Raw genomic sequence first — 25,229 nt, forward strand, 5'->3', positions numbered from 1 at the left:
AGTCTCTCACGTCAACACTGTTGTGTGTCAACATTATTCGGAAGCCCATTGACTTTAATGCAGGCATCAAAATTAACGCAAATTGATGCGGGCGTCAAAAATTGGCTTTTCGTGAATTTTTCTCATTTGCAAATTTCACTGGAAATGTTCACATTTTTTGGCTAAGCGAAATGAGACAAATTCACCCATCACTATTTATCTCATGTCGTGTTAAAGCTTGCACTTTTCAGTGTGTTGTGAAGATGCTGCTTAGCTTATGTGCCACAGTCAGCATTTGTAGATGATAATGATGTGAAGCCAGTAAATTGCTAATGTATGAAAGCTCTAAGAAGTTTCCTTTGTGCTTTCATAAAGCTTGCACTTTTATCCAGAACATCTATTTATGCCCAGAATTTGCTCTATTGTTCCTAAAATGAAACCACAGATGTTCAAAATAAACACTACTGTTCGAATAAGAAATTGTTTTCATTAGTCACAGCCTATAAAATCCAAAACGCAATACCCTGCAAAAGCCAACAATTTTTGCTACTACACACATAGATTCATTTGTTTAATTTCAGTTCATTCAGATTTTTCATGTTACATGGTGAAAAAGACAAACCGTAAAGTTCTATGTTTTTGTAGTAATTAAGCAACTGTTACAAATTATATATCTAGGAACTGATGTATCTCCTTTTACAGATCATAGTGACATTTTAACAAAGAATACTGTAAATAGGGGTCATTTAATTTTTCCCTGGGCAGAACCTCACTCACCAGGTGCACAGTACAGCATAAGGGGGTACAGATCACCTCTGTTTTTACTGCTTGCCACAGGATAGGCTGTTAGTTCATTAAAACATCAGATTCATAAAGAGTTCTTTCAGAATGGTATAAGTAGAAATGGGTATTTATATTTATAACACAGGAGCCTATGAGTCCGGAAGACACACGTCCATGGAAAGGAAAATGTTAGGCTAATGTGTAACTTATCCCTGATGGCTTTTAAAACTCCTGCTAAAATTGATAATGCATATGCAGGTAGCAGCTCTGTATATAGATTATTGTTTCTCCTGAAAGCAGTCTCCCTATTCATCAGACAATAATACCGCTACCAGGGGTTACTGACGGATTATATTCACCATGGTTATTTAAAGTACTGTGCTGACTAATGATATGTACTTTTAAAGCTATGGGCAATTATGAATTTTATATGTATTTTTTGTTATAATTGTGAACAGGACCTTATGATCTTACAGTGTCATTGTTTTTTGTAAATGTAAAGACTCCCTAATATTATTGTAAAGCCCTGCCAACTTCTCGTTGCTATATAAATAAATGATTAGGATGAATACCTGTCAATGCAATGAACTTTGACTGTGTTATATTTCACTCTGACAGAGCAGCAGTGAGAGTGATTTATATGCGTTTTCTGTAGACAATACTCTGCTCAAAATCTACTCATCCCTAACTGAAGATTTTCTTGTAGACCCCAATCTATGTTTGTGCACCCCTGAATTAGAATTAATTTTTGTAAAAGCTATATATCTATATTTTTTTAGTCACAAAAAATGAATGGCACTGAAAATCAGACTAAATTATGACTACTATAAAATGTGCTTAATATATCATTATTGTCAACTAAAACTGCTTATAATTTTAAACTAACCAAGTATGGAGCATGACTGGCTTAGCCAAAGTTGCAGAATGTATTTTCTGCTCAAAATAAGAAATTGCTGCATTTCATCCTATAATGCAATAAAAAGTGTAACAAAAAAAAAATAGGAAAACAAATGAAAACCATGAAATCTATCCCTTCTGATACAGGGATGCTTTATAATGGTTCACTGCAAAAAGTAACCATTTATTTCAAAGCTATCAGAAACAAATGGAAGTTATAATATATTCCAATATTACCTGGAGGGAGGCTATGAGTAAAGTAAAATGGAAAATAATGTATAAAAAACACATATGGAAACTACCAAAAATTGAAACTGAATTTTTCAGTCTTTTCCAATTGATCTGACCTCCGCTGTTCTAAGATGGAAAAAAACAGCTGTCAAAACACCCTGCCACCACTTGCCATGGGAAGAATGGCAAACATTCTGCTTATGGCACACACTGGTGGCACTAGGTACACTACATTCTCTGCAATTTTACAGAGAGGCTTTGAGGGCTATAAACAACACTACTAGAGTAACAAACATTGAATTTAGCATATATTCATAAATTGATTTGGTTTGTAATGTGCAGATATAAGCAGATGTCTTTTGTGCCGTCCATAAGGGGTTGCATTGCCAAAAGACTCCTATTCGTGTAAAACTACTCATGTGTATTAAAGAAAGTAGACGGCATATGGTTATGTACAAAGTTACTTTGAATCCAGGAGGATTACTAAGGATACACACTGTATTTTTACAAAAGCATCACTTATTAAACAGATTTCCCAGTAACCCTAGAATTAAAGTACAGTAGATGAATTTCAAGGATTGTCAAGTCACAAGTTCATAACTCCCAACTGTCCCGTTTTTCGAGGGACATTCACGATTTTGATAGCTCAACCCACAATTCCGGGTTTGGTACTGAAATGTCCCGACTTTCTCTTTGATCTCCTGCAATAAACACCCAGAAAAATATACAATGTTTCTAACTTAATTGGCTTTTGGCAGTGAGCCCAGAACAGCCACCAGCTACACTTCGATACTTTTGTAGCAATTGCAACAAGTTAAGATAAGTAGGTCTCTTGGGGAAACTGTGACTTGCAGCTTAAAAGGCAATTCACCTTCATTAGCAAAACTGTTAAAACACATACAACCACAGAAATGTGTCCGAATGTTGTAAAGTAAACATGGTAATTAGGGGCAAATCTTTTTATCCCTCTTTCCATTTCCAAAATGTTCAGAGCAGAGACCATCTGTACTGTGTTGAATTGGAATAAACTGCATATACAGACTGTAACATTCAGGCTGTCTGGTGCATGGGCCAAATGATTGTGAATTATGGAGGTGTGCAACTCATAACCCTTTTTGGTGTGCAAATGATCTCAAACAAGAAAATCGACAGTCCACTGAGAAGCCCTCTGTGCAATGAACGGCTAATTTTTTTTTGAAGAAGAGAGGGCTGTGTTTCAACTTATATTAATATCGGTGCCTAATTAATTGATATGTATCAAAAATGGCCTATGAACACAAGCCAATATCAGAAAAACAAATCGCATTCTGGGTTTTTTTTGGTTGTTTTTTTTAAACCAAGCAACAAACTGAAACAGAAGCTGGTGCACCCAAATGACCCAAACAACTCGGCACAGGCTAATCAATAACTACACGCTGTCCAGTGAAGTGAAGAGTACACAGATCTATATATTGGAGAGACAAAACAAATTCTCAGTAAGTAAATGGTCCAATATAATAATGATAATTCCTCAGGACAAAACTCATTCATTGCCATTTATCTACACCTAAGGGTAAAGGGGCACTCCTAAGTATTGACACAAAAAAAAAATATTCAAAATATTAATGTACATAAGAGTTGCTTATAGGCCTTGATCATTTTTATTGAAAGGCCCGCTTTGCAAGTAATTGTTACTTAAAGTTCCAAAACCTGACTGTTTTGTCAACCTGACTTTCCCTTCTGAGCCTGTCAGAGTTTCTAATGCAAACCAACTACTGCTGACTATGGCAGTCCCCTCACAGAAGAGCATGGGAGACCAGAAAGATAATGTAAAAGGGTTGGGAATATACTTTTATGACAAAATTCACATCTTAATTAATTCAGATAACATCTGACTAAATTACCTTTTAGTTGGTGCCAGTGTGATTAGTTGCATTTTTTTGCTGGTTATGCAATTTTTAATGGTGGTGATTTACACTGACACCAACCTACAGAATTTCTGATGTTTTGTTCCCAATTCTGGAGGAGATTAAGTGAGAGCTCAAAAAGTACCCCTGAACCTTTAGGGCAGAGACACCTGGGAAGATTCGGGGAGATTTAGTCGCCTGGCAACTAATTGTCTCTTCTGGCGAAAATCTCCCCGAAAAGCCTTCCCGCTGACTAGAATGTAAATCGTCCGCGGGATGGCAGTTGTAGAGCTTTGTTTTCCGAAATCGCCCGAAGATGCCTGACATGGAAACTTCGGGCGACTTCGGAAAACGAAGCGCTCCGAGTGCGATACTTTCTAGCTGGCGGGAAGGCTTTTCAGGGAGCTTAGAAGAGGCGTTTAGTCGCGGGGCACTAAAACCCCCCGAATCTTCCTATGTGTTTCTGCCCTTAGGGCAATGGCAAACCAGGAAATTAATCACCAGTGATACATCTCTGCTTCTGTGGGCAACTAATCTCCTGTAATCTCCAGTAAAAGCTTTCCCATGGGCAATAATGTGAATTGTTTGCTCTTGTAGCAACTTCAAGCGATTTTGGGAGACTGAAGCGACTTACCACCAGTGATTGACATTATTGTCTAGGGGAAAGCTTTTACCGAGGAGATTAGTCGCCTGCAGAAGCAGAGATTTATCACTAGCGATTAATCTCCCAGTGTCCCATTGCCCTTAAGGGCAGAGACACACGGGCAAATTCAGGGCAATTAGTCGCCCGGCGACAAATCTCCTCTTCTTCGGAGCGAGTAATCTCCTTGAACTGCCTTCCCGCCGGCTAGAAGGAAAATCACCGGCAACTTCAAAAAACGAATCGCTCTTAGTGCCATCCCGCCGGCGATTTTCATTCCAGCCGGCAGGAAGGCAGTTTGGGGAGATTAGTCGCCCCGAAGAAGAGGAGATTTATCGTTCTGTAAAATCATGTATCAACAAAATAAAAGATAAAGCAGAAGGGGGCTTATTTTTTCAGCCAAAACTACGGCTTTAAATTGGAAGTTAATTGTACTCTGGAATGCTAGATGAGCACAAAATCGGCTCATAAAATTTTCCAGAAAAGCTGACCAATTCCGTTACACGTCAAAGACATGAGCAATTAGTAGTATTGGATCTGCTATGGTGCTGCATGAAAGAGCAGCTGACCTTGGTGCTCAGCAGGTTTCATCATTCAAACAAATCAGCACAATGAAAGAGTCTGTAGGGGGCTAGGGGCTCTATGTAAAGCAAAAGGAAGGGCACAACTGTGTCTCTCAACACCTTTGTCAATTATCCACTGCTCTTTTATGTGTTTGTAAAATCTATCAAGAATTTATTTCATCAAATTGTTTTCTAATTATTCAAACATGTTAAAGAACAGTAACAAAAAAACCAAATATATGGCTTTCTGTGAGAAATTTATTTTAGGTGCATTTCTGTCCCTAAAAGTAAATTGCTCACAGAAAACCATATATTTTAAGTGTGATGCTTTGAAAATTTTGCATTGTACTGTGGACTTTTGGTCTATATAGACAGAACTCTAGGATTTACTATCTTTACTGAGACAGCTGACATTTTGCAATCACGTAGTATTCTCTCCTCAGAGCAAATAATACTGGCTATATCTATTTAGGTGAGCACCAAGTAGTTTATTTTGCTGACAGCTGTGGCATTGTGTGAATTGGTTTTTAATCTATACAAGCCACATAGTGGACTTCCCCCTGGTAAAGCATAAAATATTACAACATTTGGAAAAACATAGAAAAAACCCAAAATGTGTTAAAGTATAGTACAGTTTCTTAATTGTAGACATGTACTACTACTAAATACAAATAGGCAGACATAGAAGAAGGCCTAATATAACTTAGTAACCAATATTAACTTAAAAAATGGAGGTCCACATAAGCCATATTCAAAATAAACACATTAAAGGAGAACTAAACCCATACACAACTCTATTTCGCTCTCTCCCCACAGCCTTGATTCTTTTCAGCAGTCTGCCTGTGTTGACCTGCAATAAATCTCAAGAGTTGCACAGCAGCATTTAAAGGGACCATCTTCCCCTTCTTCTGTTAGGACAGCTACATGGATCTTGGGAGCATGCACAGTTTAATCTATGTCCTGAATCAGCTTCTACTACGCATGCTCCCACAAGATCCGTAATGGCAACTGACAGAAGAAGATTGGAAGACGGAGAGAAGATGGAACTCCGCTGCGCTACTCTGCTGATTTATTGCAGGTCAGCAGACAGGGAGACTTCTAAGCCGAATAGCTCTTGCAGGGAGGGAGCTTGGTGGGGGGTGAAGGAGAGTCTCAGGATGGGTAGGGTTTTGTTCTCCTTTAAAGCAATATAGTGTTATGGTACATGAAACGAATACAAAATCCTACTGCTATGCTGAAACAGACTGTGCCTTATCTAGAACAGAGCACCTCTAAAAGGTCTATGCAGTTTAAATGATTTATGTTGTTGGATCTGCATTGAAATGCAAGGCTAACATGACTCCAGCTGAATATGCCGTCTGTTGAACCTGCAAAGCACCCTTCTACATTTCAACAATTTCGTAAAGAGGAGTAGGGGGCTCCTACCTATGACTAGATTCATTTGGGTGGATTAGTTGCCCCATGGTCCCAGTTTTAAGAACGATCATCAGATATTATTTAATTATGCTAAATTATCCATAAACACTGTAAAATAATAAATGGATTGTCAGAATTATAGCCTTATAGCATGACAGGACTGGTTATTTCACACTGATACACTCTGATGAGGAAACATCTAAAGATTCCAAAGGCAACAGGGATCTCTGGTAGCCAAATTATTATTAGCATGTAGCATGCTTGACTTAACCTAAAAGTTTTTGAAGAAGAATCTTTCAGCCATACTTTTCCTCAAAAAATATATAGTTCCCTAAATGTGGTCCTTTAAGGAGCCCAAATAGTTGAATACACATCTAAATCTCTATTAACTCAAGTGACCTAAAGGTCTTCAAACGACTCTGGTAAACAGTAAGGAAAAATGGGTTAATAATAATTTACCAACAAAACACTGGAAAATGAATTCCAGAATATAAAAACTAAATGCTATTCTTAAAAAGTGATGTGTGGTTATCATCTACATACAGTGTCAAATGGCAATTGATAAATCAATCCATGCTGCTGATGATAGAAATAAACTGAGCAATCAATGCTGTGGCAGGTGTAGGCCTTCTAATAAAAAGCATAGGCTGAATTGATAAGGTTTCTCTCCATGGATGAATGAAATATTAACCTCATGGGGCAGTCTAGAAAGGCTTCAGTATCACTGTCACCAGTGCAAGGATCTGCTAACTCATTACTCAAGATCTAAAACTAAACATGCCTGCATCTGCCCAACAACCACAAAATGTATATGTATTGATATTCTTTAATATATATTTACACACACTGTATATATAACTTGTCCCATAGTATTTTTCACATTTATAATGCAAAGTTATTTTATTTGGAGTGAAAGATTATAAGTGTGCAAGAAACAAGAAAGTGAAACATATAGCAAATAGGAATTAAGAGAATAGAAATCTTTTATTGTGAAGGTGGTGACCTTTCTACAGTCAAGGTCAATGCCAAAACCACAAATTCGAATTAACTATTATTTAGACTCTGATTATGAGTTAGCTACAGTAATTTGTAAGCAATCTGGTTTTTACATGTATCTTAATGCAGTGAAGCATTTAAGGAAGTGCAAAAATACATCAGCAATAATCCCATTGGTGGTCTTTCACCATAAAATATTTGAACATCGTTTTGCAATTAGGGAAGAGCTCTATAATCCAGGAGGTTATCTCTGAGCACACATCTGCTCTATAGTACAGGAGAAGGCACTGTACATTTTCAGCTATGTACCAGTCAGTATAAATAATGGTTTCTAGTGCATTCTCTGTCACACTGCACAAACAGCACATAGTATAGGAGATGCTAACCTACAACCCAGAAAGCAAACGGTACAAGAAATGGTACTTTAAGCATTAGCTCACCCTCCCAACACCAGGCTATAAGAAAGGTAGCTTAAAGGAAAACTATACCCCCAAAATGAACACGTAAGCAACAGTTTACATCATATAAAGTGGCATATTAAAGAATGTTACCAAACTGGAATATATATTTAAGTAAGTCTTGCCCTTTTACATCTCTTGCCTTGAACCCCCATTTCATGATGGTCTGTGTGCTGTCTCAGAGATCACCTGACCAGAAATACTACAACTCTAACTGTAACAGGAAGAAGTGTTGAAGCAAAAGACAGAACTCTGTCTGTTAATTGGCTCATGTGACCTAACAAGTATGGTTTGTTGGTATGTTTGTGTGCACTGTGAATCGTACTATCCCAGGGGCGGCCCTTTTCAGTGAGTACACAAGTAATGCAAACATTCTTTGCACAGAGGGGAGACTTCCTCAGGATTTTAACATTTTTTCCCTAAATGATCTTTATCTTCTCTAAGATGGAACATACTTAGCATAAAATTGATCTTCCAAAATGTAATTATAAGTTGTAATTCCATAGGTTTACACATAGCTTTTCATTAACTATTTAGTAGCTACAGCATCATTCCATCAGTGATTTCATATTGCATTGTAGAAATAAAAGTACCTATGTGCAAAAATGAAAACTGCTTTTTTATTTTATTATTAAAAGGCTTGCTAATTAAACAAATCTTATTCTGCATTTAAGCATACAAAAAGTGATATGTTATATTTTATGAGTAGCAATTTAGCGCAGTGGTTACATTTGTCTCAGCCTCAAATAGAATTATAAATATTATATGATGTTCGAAACAAAGAGACAGCTATATAGATAGCCTGGAGCACTAGGCATGTATCTCCAATGGATCTTGACAGATGCGTTGTTTCTAAAAGCCTGGCCACATGGAAAGAACTTATGCAACTACCAATATCAATCAAAGGGTTTAATAAGCATAAATCTCTACTGTTTCAATCCTAAATGCGATACAAAAATATATGAGATCAAGTGTTGTTCAAGCACTTCTGCTCGATAAAAATTAATACTAGATTCAGAAGCAAAAAATATTTATGTAAGCGGAAGAAAACACCGTGTAAATCAACAATAAGCATTTTCCCTAAATACAGTGATAAATATTCTTGCATTCAACTCAAAACAAGATGTAACGCATCAGGTTTGCTGTGAAATAAGCAGAACATTTTTTGTCAAATAGAAAATGACTTACATATATGACATAGACAATCAATGTAAAAGCTTAAGGCAACTTGTTTAATACTCCACTGCCCAACTCATTCCAAAAGATATTGTTGTGAATTTTCTACTAAGGGCAAAGAAAGATGAATGATGGATATCGCCTGATCCGAAGAACGCAAATTCTTTTTCTGGCATCTGAGAAACAGGAGGCAATTTTCAAAATTCAACGTGTTGGTCTTCCCAACACTTAAAACGATCAATGCTGGTAAAGGGCACTTACTGTACTGTGCGAGCAGCATGATAAAAAGCATAATTGCACAGCATACAGTTTGTTTTCCAAGAGATTACAGCTGGCAGAAGGTGTGCAGTGACAGTGCTTGATTAGTAAATGAGGCAGGACTTTGTTGGAAATCTTTCTCCAGAAATGTGCAAATTATTTGGTAGAGAGGTTGTTTCCTTGGTGTTAAAATGTGTATGTTTTATCCACATTTTTAAGAGATAAATATAAAAAGATATGGTCCAACTCTAGGTTACAAGAAGGCACCCCTAGGTCACAGTGATTCTAATTTCAATGGACTACGTGGAGGTAAACACCCTGATAAAGAAGGAGTAATCTGTGGGTCTGCTACTGGGCAACGGTTGGGGTATCTGCAAACAGAATCTGCATCCTGAAGGAATAAGGCGATCAAACACTGTTGTGCAAGACTGGACGGCTAACAAAATCTAGACAAGGATACATGGAGGAGATTCAAATCTGAGATGCCTGTTACCACCTGAACAAAAAGGAGCATATTTATAAAAGTGTTAAAAAAAAGTGATAAAAGACAGCTAAACGTCTCCACTTTAACACCATGGTCAGATGTGTAAAGTATTTTATAAGTATTGCAATTGCTATGTGCAAATGTGTCTCCGAGTGGAAAAATGATGTCAGTTAAAGGAACAGTAACACCAAAAAATGTAATGAAAATATCTTGTACTGTTGCCTTGCACTTTTAAAAACTGATCTGTTTTCTTCAGAAACACTACTATAGTTCATATAAACAAGCTGCTGTGTAGCAATGGTGGAAATTGAAAAATGGCTATATGGCACAGGTTAACTAATGGATAACAGATAACACCATAAGTCAGACAGAGCTTATTTGTTATCTGCTGTGTAACCTGCGCCTTTTCTCCTTTGAATGGCTGCCCCCATTGCTACACAGCAGCTTATTTATATAAACAATAGTAGTGTAAGGCATCACTGCATTATATTTTCATTACTATAAAACACTTATTTTTTGACGTTACTGTTGCTTTAAAAGAAAAACGGTTTGACAGCATCATACACCGCATTTTAAGGCATAAATTCATTGCTGACTCAAATAGTCCCATTGACTACAGGTATAAATTAGTGAAGTAATTTTAGGAATTACTCTGGCCTAATAGTAAAACCTTAGAACAACTGTGTTTAGATATCTGTACTGAATGGGTTATGTGATCACTAAACACAGTGTTAATTTAATACAGTGACAGAGGATATTTGGCATCCAAAAAAAATGGTTTATGCCACAAAAAAAAGCTTATTTTTTTAATTACATTTATATACAGAAAGAAAACTCTGCATAAATATTTGTTGTGGATAATCAGCTATTTTACTGCTGCAGTTAACAATTGTGTTCAACCTTATTGCTCTTTTTGATTTTTTGAATCAAACCTCACTAGCCTTTACATGCCATGATCTGGTCTTTCAGCAGATGGACAAAGACTGGATCCCTGGTGGGGCCTAGCACACTGACCAGTGTAATGACCACATTTATTGGTCACCATTATCAAAAGCAACATTTTCTTATGTGTCTACATTTCAAATTTTATCACAAAATTAGGCTATTTTATACCAAACATACTGTGCAACAGAGAGCTAATATTAACATGTGCAGTCCATATTAGACCGTAATCAACTACATTTTCTAACATAAAACAAAGCAACAAAGTTTTGAAATGTGATGAGCACCATTCTTCTCGAATTGTGGTAGGTTTTACTTTAAAGGGTTGTTCAGGCAGATATACTGTACATCAGGTCTAGAGTGGTTTATTTAAATTGAAGGGGCAGACTTACATAGGGTCGAATATCGAGGGTTAATTAACGTTCGATATTCGACTGCTGAATGTAAATCCTTTGACTTCGAAGTCGAAGGATTTACCGCAAATAGTTCGATTTTTCTTCGACCAGAAAAACATTAGAAAGCCTATGGGGACCTTCCCCATAGGCTAACATTGCACTTCGGTAGGTTTTAGGTGGCGATGTAGGGGGTCAAAGTTTTTTTTAAAGAGACAGTACTTCGACTATCGAATGGTCAAATCGTCAAACGATTTTTAGTTCGAATCATTCGATTCAAAGTCGTAGTCGAAGGTCGATGTAGCCAATTCGATGATCGAAGTAGCCAAAAAAAACATTCGAAAATGTGCCCCGAAATGTTACATGGTGCTCCTGATCCTTTGAAAACACACACAGATACATTTGTATGGCTCCCATGAACAATTGTAACTTAGCAATGCACTATCCCATCTGCAAATCTGTTGTCCATCTATACTTGGAAAATGTATTTCTTAAATGTAACTGAAATTCTCAAATGTACTATTTGATTCCTTTTTTCGGGCTAATACATTTTATAAGCATTGTGAGATGCTCATACCTCACCGAGTGACACTTCTGATTTATGGTAGCTTTTGGAGTTAAATTTAGAGCAATTGCTTTATGATACATTGAGGGCAATCCTAAGATCTGCTGTTGTGACTGCTGTGAAATTTGCTAGGATGTGCAGGATACACCATGTACTATTGATCCCTGCTTCATATTTAGAAACCACAAAAGGTATCATTCTTATCTGACAGATCTTCTTGTCAATAAAATGACAAATGAGGAAAATTATTTATAAAAGTCTATAGAGATAGTACCAAGCTAGCTAAAATTAGATACAAAACATTGCCAATAGGGATAATATGACGCTTATGTCAGCAGTGGCCAGATGCAATAAGCATTACTATGTCCAGAGTAAGATTACAGAGAGGCCAACAGTCTCTAAATAGATCAGTTGTCAAAATTAGATGTACTGGATCTGCAGACCTGCTTTCGAGAATAATATAGGGGAAATTATTATCTATATATAGGGAAGTTGAAAATGCATTTGTCTGTCATCCCCTGAATAAGCTGGATATTTTGGTGGCTGCAACACTAAAGATTGGACATTTTGAGGGAAAATAGGAAAATATTGTCATCAACACCATATTAGTTCCTACTTTGATATATGGTCAGTGTATTTTTATCTGGCAAGAATGATTAGTGTCATTTTTTATAAATGTGTACTATTCTATCGCCCAAAAAAAGAGTGTACATAAAGTACGCAAAATAAAATCTTTACAATTTTTGCCATCCAAGGTATATCAAAAAAATTATTCACATCTATTTCTTGCTATGGAGAGAAACAAACAGCAATGTAACCACAAAGCAAGAGTGAGAGACGGTTGGTGAAGTACCTAAAGGACTACAAGTACACAGTTGCATAGTCAGACAAAGCTGTGCAGGTTTCTTGATAGGTTAAAAAGTCAGATAAGGCAGCAAGATAAAAGCTTAGTGTCCTAGCTGTAGAACAAGACAGAAGATTGAAAACATATGAAAGGAATATTTTAGGAATACAAAAAGTGCTTGCTATCAGATCTTTTACTGTATCTACTGTGTTTTATGAAACTTCAGAAAATATATGTTCATGTCCTTTCCCCAAAAACAATGCTTTTTACAAATACAAAATTGAACCAATTGTATTTATGAGAAATTACAATTCTGGCATAAGCAGGGACAAAAAACTAAACCCCAATGTCATGTTCTACATCTGTAAATAAACATCTCTAATAATAAACATCCCTAGTACAGTCTTTAACATTTAGCAAGTAATAATTATTATATCAGCTTCAATTCTTCTAGCTACAGCTCCCCTACTTTTTTTTTTTTAAAACTTGTTTTTATTCAAAGTGTTGTACAGAACAAATACATGCGGTAAAATAAACAGTAATGTTTTGCAGTGTTCTGTTAACATAGTAGGTCAAATATATAGTTTCAGGACAGTAGTATTAACTATATAACAATATTAACTTTAACTTTCAGCTCGTTTAATAATCAATATATAAGGCCTCTCGAAGAGGTATGGAGGTAGGATGATAACAGTCGATTCGTTAGATGACTCCTGGGGGGTTCACAGCTTAATTCTCGATAACCTTGTGATTGTACATCGTTGCGTTGGGACGATTCCATGACCAATGGCATTTCTTTCAATAATGCTGTGTCATACCAAGTGGTATATTGAAATGTTTGTACTGTGAGGTGTTTGATTAGTGGAGGTAACAATTCTATGTAGTGTGTCCATTTCTTGAAAAATTTTGTGGTGTTTTGTTCTCTGTTGGTCATGGTTTCCAACCAGTCCATATGGAAAAGGTAGTGTATTTTTTGTTTTACTAACAGTATAGAAGGAGGATCTTTATTTAGCCAGAGTTGGAAAATGGTCTTTCGGGCTGCTGCTGCTACTATTCCTATCAAGATTTTATCTGATTTTCCTAATTGTGTGTATGTTGTGGTCTCACTAAACATTGCCCATTCTAAATTTGCTTGAAAGGGTTTACCAGTTATCTGAGCACCGTATTCCGCTGCATCCGTCCAAAATTTGGTGAGTGAAGGGCATGACCATAAAGTGTGGATTAAATTTGCTTTAGGTGATAGACATCTGAGGCATTTGTCTGAGGGCAGAGTACCCATTTTGTGTCTCCTAGTAGGAGTTAGGTAGGAATTGTGGAGTATTTGGAGAGCCATTTCTTGATATCTACTGACCGGAAGTAGCTGCATCACATTGGTGTGTTGTCTGAGAATATTAGAGATGACCGTGTTTGGAATGTCAGTTGTCCATTTAAAGCCTGGTCTTTGTTCATTGTCTGTATCAATTAGTGATCTTGTAATTTGATATAATTGTGATGTAGATTGTTTTGCATGTTTGTTTTTCCAAATTTGGTTGAAGGAGTTATTTTTATCAGTTTCAGGAATTTTCCTAAGCGTGCTGGTTGCAAAATGAAGAATTTGGAGAGTTAGAAAAATGTGTTGTGTGGTGAATGGGTATTTTTCCTTCAGTTTATCGTGGGTATATATTGTGTAATTATTGTCTATTATGTCATATAACATATATATAACAGGATTGCGCCTGCCTATGGGAAAGTCATCATTATCTATCCATGAAATATATGGAGAGGCAATCGGCGAGAGTTTTTGTTTTTTCCTAACAACTTGCCATGTTTTGTGGATGTCTTGGAGTAGAGGATTCGTTAGTAATTGCGTTGGGACCTTGTTTGATGGGAGGTGTAGTATAGAGTTTAAGGATTGGGCGCCGGCCATATATTGATTTAAGGAAGCGGTGGTATAAAGATCTCTGTGATGGATCCAATCTCCCGCATAGCGGATAAGGGCTGCTTCATTGTATTCCTTAATGTTCGGGAGGTTGGTACCTCCCATGTGTTTTGGTTGATGTAACTTGAAAAGACTGATCCTGGGTCTTTTCTTGTTCCATATAAAGGTTCTAAATGTTTGGTTTATTCTTTTTAGGTCTGTTGGTTTTATGCAGTATGGTAGCATTTGTAGTGGGTATAATAGTTTAGGGAAGAGAAACATCTTTATAAAGTGTATTCTTCCCAAAAAGGTCAAAGTAATATGTTTCCATTGATGTATTTCTTGGTAAATATTGTCTATTATCTTTCGTATGTTTAAGGCGTACGTGTTTTTATGATGCGATGGTAAGTGTATCCCTAGGTATTTGATATGTGACTTGGTTCTTTTTAAGGGGAAGTGTGGGAGCCAGTCTGAGGGGTCCGAATGGAGAAGTTGTAGTGCTTCCGATTTATCTAAGTTTATTAGGAATCCTGCCAGTTTGCCAAACCTTTGTATGAGTTGCAGTAGTATTGGTATTTCTGTTTTGGGTTGATTAAGATATAATAGTATGTCGTCTGCAAATGCATTTACTTTTAAAGTTGTGCTACCTATTTTCATTCCTTGTAGTAATTGACTGTTAAGGATATGCCTCAACAATGGGTCAATCGCGACATTGAAAAGAAGGGGAGATAGTGGGCATCCTTGGCGAGTGCCCCTATGGATTAAAAATCGATCCGAGTTAGTGTTGTTAATCGTTAAAAAGGTAGTGGGTGTGAGGTATAGATTTTTAAAAAGATTTAGCATGTGTATACCGAAATGTTTTTAATAAGCGGCAAAGATGTGCATGTGTTATTCTGTCAAAAGCTTTATCTGCGTCCAAATTCACTAACATTCCATGTTTTCTTTTTTCTAGGTTATTGATATAAATAGCAGTAAGTGCCTGTCGAAGAGCCCGGGCTGGTTGCCGTTGTTTAAGGAAGCCTACTTGGTTTTCGGTGAGTATTGAAGGTAGTATCTGTTGAAGTCTGTCCGCCATTATTTTGTTTAAAATTTTTAAGTCTTGGTTTAAAAGTGAAATGGGTCTATAGGATTTTGGGTCTGTAGGGTCTCTGCCTTCTTTGGGCAATAATATGATTCTAGCCACATTTGCATCGTGCGAGAGCGGATATCCTTGCAGGGTTTCAGTATAAAGTGTGTTAAGAAGTGGGGTTATCTCTGGTTGTAAAAGTTTGTAAAATTCTGCCGTTAACCCGTCCGGCCCTGGTGTTTTCCCATTTTTTAAATGTCGGATTGTATCTGATATTTCTTTATCTGTTATAGGGGCATCTAGTATTTCCCGGTCTTGGGTGGAGAGTTTGGTGAGACCTGCTTCCTGGAGGAATCGTAAACCATCAACCGGATCATCCTCTGGAGCTTTATACAATGATTTAAAGTGTTCAGTTAGTATCTGTCTTATGTGGGTGGGATCTTGTGTCCAGCCTTCTGCAGTTTTTAGTTTCTGTATATAAGTATTCCGGGATTGTTTTTTTGCTATGTATGTCAATAGTTTTCCAGATTTGTTACCATATCGGTAAAATTGGTTAGCTGTGTGATGTAATGTATTATATGCCCTTCCAGTCAATAAAGTATCAAAGAGCGCTTTCGTCTCCTTGTATTGGTTTTTGTCTTCTTCCGTATTTGTTTCTTTAAAAGTTTTGTAATGTTTCGTTAATCGATTTTGTAAAAGTGAGTATTTTTCATTATATGATTTCTTCTGTTTTATCAGGTATGAGATAATCTGCCCTCTTAAGACTGGTTTTGCTGCCGCCCAAAGTAGTTGCGGATTGTCCCAGTGGTCTATGTTGTCGTCTATGTAATTTGCCCAACAAGTTTTGAGAAAGAGTTGGAAGTCTGCATTGGTGCTCAGATATGCTGGGAACCTCCAATTGAATGAGCCTGTCTGGGGGGTTTTCAGTTTTAGGCAAATCGTTATTGGGGCATGATCTGAAATATCTATGTTTCCTATCGTGGCTTTTGATAGTGATTGCAGAATAGACTGTGATACAAATAAGTAGTCCAATCTTGAATGAGTTTTGTGAACTCCTGAGTAAAAGGTGTAGTCTTTGGTAACGGGGTACAAGTGTCTATAGGTGTCACACAATTGCAAAGTGTCACATAACGTATGTAGGGGTCTTGCTCTAGTTCGTGAGTAAGTGGTGGGTTTACCTGATTTGTCCATGAAATCGTCCCATGTCGCATTTACGTCACCTCCCAAGATGATATTTCCTGCCCCCCAGGAGCTCACCTTCTGCAAAACAGTCATAAAGTAATGTTTATTGTCATCGTTAGGTGCATATAGGTTCACTATTGTATATTTTGTGCCATGTAAATCGAGGTCTACTATCAATAGGCGTCCTTGTTTGTCTTTGTATGTTCGAGTTATGGAACATTGAAGGTCTTTATTGATTAATATCGCTACCCCTCTCGTTTTTACTGAGTGTGATGCTTCTATAACTATCTGTATCCATTTACTTTTGAGCGTTTGCTTATCTTGTCTACGCCAGTGAGTCTCTTGTAAAAGGACTATCTGGGCCTTTTCCTTTTGCAATTTGTCCAGTACTTTCCTCCTTTTAATTGGAGAGTTGAGTCCCCCTACATTCCAAGAGAGTATTTTGATGTGGGTTTTAGACTTGACTGTAGGGCTCTCTGTTTCCTCTGTATTGTGCATTTTACTAACCTACTCCTGTCTTGTGGAAATCAGTAGTAAGGACATAGATCTCTGTGTGGGTCCGTCTGTCCCAGCGAGCAGGCCAGAACCCTTGGTGTATATTTGTATGTGGCCTATATATAAGAAACATTGTGCAGCAAGTGGTATCAACTAACATCTGTCGAGCTGAGTTAAACTTTTGTATTAACAAAAACATCAAATAAAAATATACAATGCAGCGTATCAACATATAGTGTTGAAAAGCAGGAGAGATAGGAAAGGAGAAAGGTTGGGAGAGAGAGGGGGGAAAGTTGAAGGGGGGAAGAAATAGGAAATATAGGAGCAGAAAGATAAAGAAATATCGAGCATTCCACATTACCACCCCATATGTGACTATTTCTACGTCTTTATAAGAAGATAGGGAAACTTCAAGGTTATTCAGCAACTCTATTTAAGTATGGTAGACTCAGGTAGAGTTATGTCAGTTCAGGTTGTGTCTTTATTTTTGGTCATTCCTTCAAGATATTCTTTGGCTTGGTTCGGAGCTTCGAAGAATAAGGTTTGTCCATTGTCTTTATCTGTAATTTTTAGTTTCGCTGGAAATAGTAAAGAAAAGCGATACCCTGAGGTGAAGAGGGCCGTGCAGATTGGTGAGAATTCCTTTCTTTTGGCCGTTACTGAGGCTGAAAAATCTTGAAAGATCAGGATGCGATTTCCTTCGTATTGTAAATCTCTCTTGTTCCGGTATGCCGTTAGGATATTTGTTTTGTCAGTGTAGTTAAGTAGCTTAAATATTACTTGTCTTGGTCTGTTAGTTGTTGTTGTTGGTGGAGGGCCCATCCTATGGTATCTCTCAATGTGGAAGGTGGATTGAGCTGTCTCCATGTGCAGCAGGGTTGGTAGTTCACATAGGAGGAATTTTTCCAATTCTTTTCCTTTGATTGATTCTGGAATGCCTACTATTCTGAGGTTGTTTCGCCTGCTTCTATTTTCCAGATCGTCCACCTTTTCGGCTAGAATGGTTATTTCTTTTTGTTGAGTGTCAACAATTTTTTGTGTGATGTCCAATTCGTCTTCTAATGTGCTGATTCTTTGTTCTGCTTCCGTGATTTTAGTTGCTTGGTTCGTCACCTGTTGTAGTATTTCTGAGATATTGTCTTTAATTCCAGCCAAAATATTGTCTTTGATCATAGCCAATTTTTGATCCAACATGGGGCCCAAGATTTGTGTAAGATCTTGCATTTGAATTTGTTGAGATGAGGTTTGCATGCTAGGTTCGGCATCCGAGTCCATTGAGTCGGGTTCTCGAGTTGTTTTTTTGTCCTTTGGTTTCAGTTTTGCTTGTCTCGATGACATTGTGCTGGATTGTCCCAGAAATTTGTCCATAACTTATAGGATGCAGGTATAGAAAGATCAATCGTTCTGTATAATGAGGTGACTTTTGTAACTATGGTTTTTCTTATCCAGCGAGTTGTTTTTAGGTGTACCCTTGTTGTTTCCCTGTATTGGGGCAGTAGTGGAGATGCTCGGGCTGGTATTAGGGCATTATGCCATAGTAGGTAGAGCAGAGGTCTTTCGGGTGTGTTCACCCGTCTGTGTGCCTTCTATCTGTATGCTGTCCCGCAGTTTTTATAGAGGGTTAGCGTGTGGAAGCAGCAGTGCAATTTATTGGCCTTGTTTATATTTATAGCGATGTGGTTTCACTCAACCAGTCAGCTGTGCTGGCGTTTTGTTTCAGTCCCGGGTGTATATTGCGCTACCTTCAGGCTTGCTTAGTATTGTGCCTGGTTATTCGCGCTTTTTTTTCTTTTCTTTTTTTGTGTGAGTTTCCGCACTACTTGAGGCTCAGTTGGGTCCTTGCCGCGTGTGTATTACTCGGCAGCGGCCACCTTTGTGCCCGGAGTATTGTAAGTTTGTCGCGGCGTATGTCTGTTCTCCTATCCCCTTATGGCCTCTATTCCCTCTCTGGCAAAGTGGCAGCTTCACTCACCAGGTCAGCAAGGTTTGGGGGGGGGAGTTCTCTGGTCCCGGGTGTGAGCTGTGCCTCTTTAGAAACAAGCGCGGTTTTATATTTGGCTGTATGAGCGGCGGTGTCTCACTCCAGCTGGGCCACTGCCACATGCGCTCCCGTTCTGTGCGCTGCCCGAGTGGGTCCCCGCCGGATGCCTGCTATGCTGCCGCAACTTCCTTTATGCCTCGAGTCTTCGCGGGAGTCGGGTGTACTGCGCTCCGGTTTCTCAGGCCTTTAGATGTTGCGGCCTGGTGACGCTCGTGGTGCGCGACCACTTCTTCCGGGGATGCAAGTTTAGGGGGGAGCTCGATGGTGATTTTTATCGTTACCCCCTTTTATCCAGGCTTCAGTGAGCGATGTTTGGGCTCAGTTGAGGTGCAATCCTTTTAGATGGCTATGGATTGCTGTTTTCTCCGCTGGAGCTCTGCTAAGATGCGGCCATCTTTAGGACCGCCCCCCGGAAGTCCTCCAGCTCCCCTACTTTTAACTATTACATTGCATGGTAAATTCTGGTAGCCTCTGGACCACCAGTCACATTAATACGGCAGCTGCCCCAGATGATGTTTCCAGTTCTGGATTCATGTGAACCCTTCATGAAAGATTTGGGATTTGGCCAAATCTCAATAAAGTGGATTTGGTGCATCACTACTTGATAGTAACTAAACTTGTGTAAATCCTTTCTGATGCCAAACGACTGGATTGGACTTTGTAGCTGCAGGGCAATAATGTGTGGGATAATAGTGGAAGCTATGCTAGCCATGGATTTTAGCATTTCAGAAGGGAAAAAAGCCTAAAATTTACGTTAAAGGGGTGGTTCAACTTTTCAATTGGTCTTCATTATTTATTTTGATTTTTTTTTTTTATTATGCCTTTTTCTTCTAACTCTTTTCAGCTTTCAAATGGCGGTCACAGACCCCATCTAAAAACAAATGTAAGGCTACAAATTGTTACTGCTACTTTTTATTACTCATCTTTCTATTCAGGCCCTCTCCCATTCATAGTTCAGTCTCTTATCCAAATCAATGCATGGTTGCTAGGGTAATTTGGACACTAGCAACCAGATTGCCGAAACTGGAGAGTTGCTAAATAAAAAGCTAAATAACTCAAAAACCACAAATAATAAAAAATGAAAACCAATTGCAAATCATCTCAGAATAGAACTTTCTGCATCATAATAAAATTAATTAAAAGGTGAACAACCCATTTAAGGGTCAAGAAAAATGCATGTCACTGGGGCATGTCAAAATGTTAGGCACCTCTAGTGAGTAAATTGCTCAAGCCTTTTCCCTGAGCCAGTGCTCCTGTTTGGAGAAAACTGCACCAGCTCAACTGTCTAATAACTTGTTTTTTAGTGTTGTTCCTAGTGCAGATTCTTAACCAGAGAAGAAACAAAGTATAATAAACTGAGTATGTGCGATAGCCAAAGCCCAAAGTAAGTAAATGCTGATTTACGATGAAGCACATGCACAGTTCTGTCTACTTTGGCAAATCATCTGCAGCTGTAGTTGTGCCAAGTGAATCACCCTGTTGGGAAAAAACATGGCAACTGCCCTTGGAATTGCACTAGGATTAGGCGAATGCAACTAGCTGATCTAGAATACACACTGACTAGTATATATGGAAAGCCACTATTCCCAAGAACGACTTCATGTATTTTCTGTGCATTTACTGCATCCTATACATGTGGAGATAAATGTAAGAAAAACACTAACTGCTGTAAATATAAAATATACAAAGTTAATGTTGTAGTTAATTCATAAAGTTCAAACATTTCCTGTACAGCGGAGGTATAAATAATTACAGACTGACATTCTGTCAAAAGCAGTGCTTTGAAATCAACATGATAATCTACCCAAACAATGACAGAGTAACAAACAATGGTGGAATTAGCATATCACCTCTTCAGTCAAGCGACAGTTCTGAAAACAGAAGAATGACTAATATGTTTTGCGTCTTCAGGCTCTCTGTGTTCACTCATGTTTTATTTTAAATCCCGGTCCCATTTGCATGTAATATTTTTTTTTTCTTTTTAAACCTTATTTTGCATTTCCATATAAAAAGAAATTAGGGAGACAGGCATACATACTATTTATGAAGATAAAAAAAGGAACCTGATTATAACTTTCAAATTAATATAAAGTATAATGAAGACCAAGACTGACCAACTGGTGGACCAGAGAGGCTGAATGTCACATACTGCTCAAGGGTAGACATCAACATTTTATTATAAACTGGATCTCAAACATGCAATAGAGTGAATAAATGGTTCATTAGATAATTCATATAGCCTTGAATATGTATATGATCATCTGGTTGCTAAATTCTGGCTTAATCTAGCAACCAGAGAGCTTTAAAGATGAATAGGAAAGATTCTGAAAACATTTACAAAATTAGAAATAATAAAAATGTGTATTTATTAACTACACTCACTAGCAACATGATATGTATATATATATGATATATATATATATATAAATATAAAATCTATGAAGCAGACATAAATTCATCCTTATGCAGATACTATTGATTCTCTACAGTACTGTGTTTCTATTTATGTTAAAGCTGTAATAGATTGCAGTGGGCAGACACAGTTTCATCATTACTAAAAATAGAAGCAAACAAAATCCAAGAACCCTTCTTCCCTATTTGAGAAGCTGCAATATAAACTGGGCGTTCCTTTCAGTTTGACACAGATATCTTGAAAACAATTAACCATGGGTATGTGGATTTGCCTGTCTCTGTATTGTTATTGGACCATACTAACAACTCTTTGAGCCACTCCTATAAACTCTCAGTATTGTGTTTATTCGGCCAAGATTCCTATAGAAATTCCATTTGCTACAAGTACATAAATACCTACGAGTGCCAAAACAGGTATCTTATTTTAAGTATTGCTAAATGTGTTTTTGATATAGGTTTATACCATTTGGGGAAATAAGGAAGTAACAGTGAGCGAGCAGGAGTACAGGTATCCAATCCAAATCTAGCTTGTTAAACAGCCAGCGTCCATATTTTTTTTAAAGGAAAACTATACCCCCAAAATGAATACTTAAGCAACAGATAGTTTATATCAAATTGAATGACATATTAAAGAATCTTACCAAACTGGAATATATATTTACATAAATATTGCCCTTTTACATCTCTTGCCTTGAACCACCATTTCGTGACTCTATCTGTGCTGCCTCAGAGATCACCTGACCAGAAATACTACAACTCTAACTGTAACAGGAAGAAATGAGGAAGCAAAAGGCAGAACTCTGTCTGTTAATTGGCTCATGTGACCTTACATGTGGTTTGTATGTGTGCACAGTGAATCTTACGATCTCAGGGGGCGGCCCTTATTTTTTAAAATGGCAATTTTCTATTTATGATTACCCAATGGCACATACTACTAAAAAAAGTATATTATTATGATAATGGTTCATTTACATGAAGCAGGGTTTTACACATGAGCTGTTTTACTCAGTATCTTTTAATAGAGACCTACATTGTTTGGGGGGTATAGTTTTCCTTTAAGTAGGATGTTTGGCTTGCCCTCTGCAGACCGAATTTGCCGAATTATCTAGTGAATTGTTCGATGCAATTGAATAGTGAAAACACATCAAACATTAAAGGGCAGATTTGTATTTAACGCAAGTTTTCAAGGGTATTTTTCTGTCAAAACTTGAATTTTCTGGTTAAAAATAAAACTAGAATTTTTCAGGGTTGAAAAAAAATTATTTTTGTTTAACAAATTTCAATGTATCAAGATTTATTATTAAGATGGAAACAGCGAGAATCCGAAAATACTCCAGCAAAAACCTGTCAAGGTCATGTAGACGTCAATGGCAGAGGTCCCTTGAACCCTTTGAAGATGTTAATAGTCTTCATAATGTTTGAATTTTTTTCTGTGGATTTCAAAACCTCAATCAATTCAAGTTTTTTTCCCACGGAAAACTCAATCAATTCGAATTTTTGGGTTGTTCACTTCAAATTCACTGATTTGAGGTTTTTTTCCATTTAAGTTTTTTCTTAAATCAGATAAAATATGATTTGTGAGTTCATTCGAGGTATAAAAAACCTCAGATAGCTCTCAAATTCCACCTTTAATAAATAATCCCCTTTGTCTTTATTTATCCTTAAGTATAAATACAAAGAAGCTATACTACACATTTTAATAGCTTGGCAAGCATATAAATGAGCTGGAAACATTACACAAACAACCCCAGCAATTCTACTTGCAAGAAATCAAGGTTACATTCATTCTGTTTAAAGTACCATAAAATGTGAATTCACTTATAAAACAGTCATGCTGCAGATTAATAAAAAATAAATCCTACTTTAAAAGGGGTCCTCCACCCTTAAACTATTTATATTTGAACAGTGAAACAAAATATAATTCTAGGCAACTTTCCACAATACATTAAAGGAGTTGTTCACCTTCCAACACTTTTTTCAGTTTAGTTGTTTATAGATATATTTCAGATAATTCAGATTTTCACCAGAAATAACTTTTCAATTACTTTTTATATTCTATTTGTGACTTTTTTATATTGATGTGTAAAGTTTAATGTTTCACCTTCTTATGCCTTTCTCAAGCAGCTCTGGGAGGGGGGTGACTTACTGTTCTAAATTGATACATTGATACAGATGCTGCTGAGAAACTAATGTAGCAAATTGTAACAGCTCAGAATCTGCACCTGGATCACTGACCTGCCAGACTCAAACACCAGAGACAAGAACTGGTATGTCGCATTGAAATGTCCTTGTAAAGTCCTTCTAGCACTTAGGTTTCCTCGGTGTCCCTTAGAACTTTGTGCTGCTTTTTTTTTAAAAAACACGAGCGGCGCTGCTCCAAATCGCAGGCGTAAACACACTCGACGCTTCTGCAAGGTAAGAGCGTAGGAGCGTAATCACGCTGACGCGTTTCGCCTATCAGCTTCCTCCTGAGCGATGACGTTTCCTGCTCTCTGCTAGAAGGAAATTACAAGGAATTTCAATGCGACATACCAGAGTGTGTTTGTGAGTGTGATTTTACTTTTTTATTAAATATGTTTTAAAAGCGCTTCTGCACAGGATATCTGTTTTATCTCCCCATCAAGAGATTCAGGAACAAGGAGCTTGGATGAGAGACCATCCTGTTTGTGTTTCACATTAGTTGAAACTCACTTCTTGTAAGTATATAATACCACCGGAAAGCAACAATCCGGATTTGTGTTGCTAACCTCACTATCCCTTAGTTACGGACCCAAGCTATAATTGAACACACATGGTGAATAAGTTAATTTAACACACAAGTGTATGTTCTTTTTGCATTACAGTAAAAAAGTGAATTAGTAAGGTCTGGAGGACACTGTGGGTGTATTTTACTTAATATTGAAATTACTAAACTATATAAACTTTCTGTTATCTCCCCCCTCCTCTCTGTGGGATACAGCAACATCGTTTATTTCTATGGGACTAGACATTTTGTCAGTTTCCCAGGAGCCACCAATCATGTGACTTGTGCTCTGATCACCCCTGAACTAGAGGTAGGCAGAGTAGGCACATGCCTAGGGTGCAAAGCTGGGGGGTGCCAGGCACGTACCTTCTCTGCTTCCTACCCCTAGTCCGGTCCTCTCTGCACTCAGTCACTCTTTACTACTGTACTGCAAATTTGAGTGATATCACACCCCTCCCTTTAACCCCCCCCCCCAGCAGTCTAACACTAGAACAATGGGAATGTAACCAGATAGTAGCTCCCTGAGTACACATGCGGATCTTAGCCGTGTTTTCGGTGCGGCACACCATGCGTTTTTTAAAAAAAAGTTGACCGCTGCTGTAAATATGCTAGTGGTTTCAACCTTCAGCAATGGCACGATACGCTTGCATATTTACACAGTGGTCAGATGTTTTAAAAACCGATTCGCAGACCACTCCAAAGATGCAGTGAAAAACTGCACGTGTCTGGGGCCTTATACAAGATAAGGCAAAGGGCACACAGGCTGTTGTCAGTGACTGTTGTTAGCCTGGGTATTTTTGCAGGCTGGGAGAAGCAGATCTGTTCAGTGCCCCATCTCCATTGATTTGAATCCGGTCAGCCTGTGTGCAGCCACACAAGCGGA

At 37.7% G+C, this 25,229-nt stretch overlaps 1 protein-coding gene across 2 annotated transcripts in view; it reads right to left on the reverse strand.

Moving 5' to 3' along the window:
- The window catches only part of LOC108711171 (copine-8), a 167,737-nt gene that overhangs the window by 113,563 nt on the left and 28,945 nt on the right, over window positions 1-25,229 (reverse strand). Inside the window, exon 2 of one of the 2 annotated variants that reach the window (XM_041586448.1) lies at window positions 16,652-16,733. The exons of the other annotated variant lie outside the window; for it this stretch is intronic. Coding sequence (XP_041442382.1) covers window positions 16,652-16,677 — 26 coding nt within the window. The 5' untranslated portion in view covers window positions 16,678-16,733. The remainder of the gene's footprint in view (window positions 1-16,651; window positions 16,734-25,229) is intronic. 2 annotated transcript variants of the gene reach the window in all.

This window comes from Xenopus laevis, chromosome 3L, assembly GCF_017654675.1.
Source record: "Xenopus laevis strain J_2021 chromosome 3L, Xenopus_laevis_v10.1, whole genome shotgun sequence".
NCBI lineage: Eukaryota > Metazoa > Chordata > Amphibia > Anura > Pipidae > Xenopus > Xenopus laevis.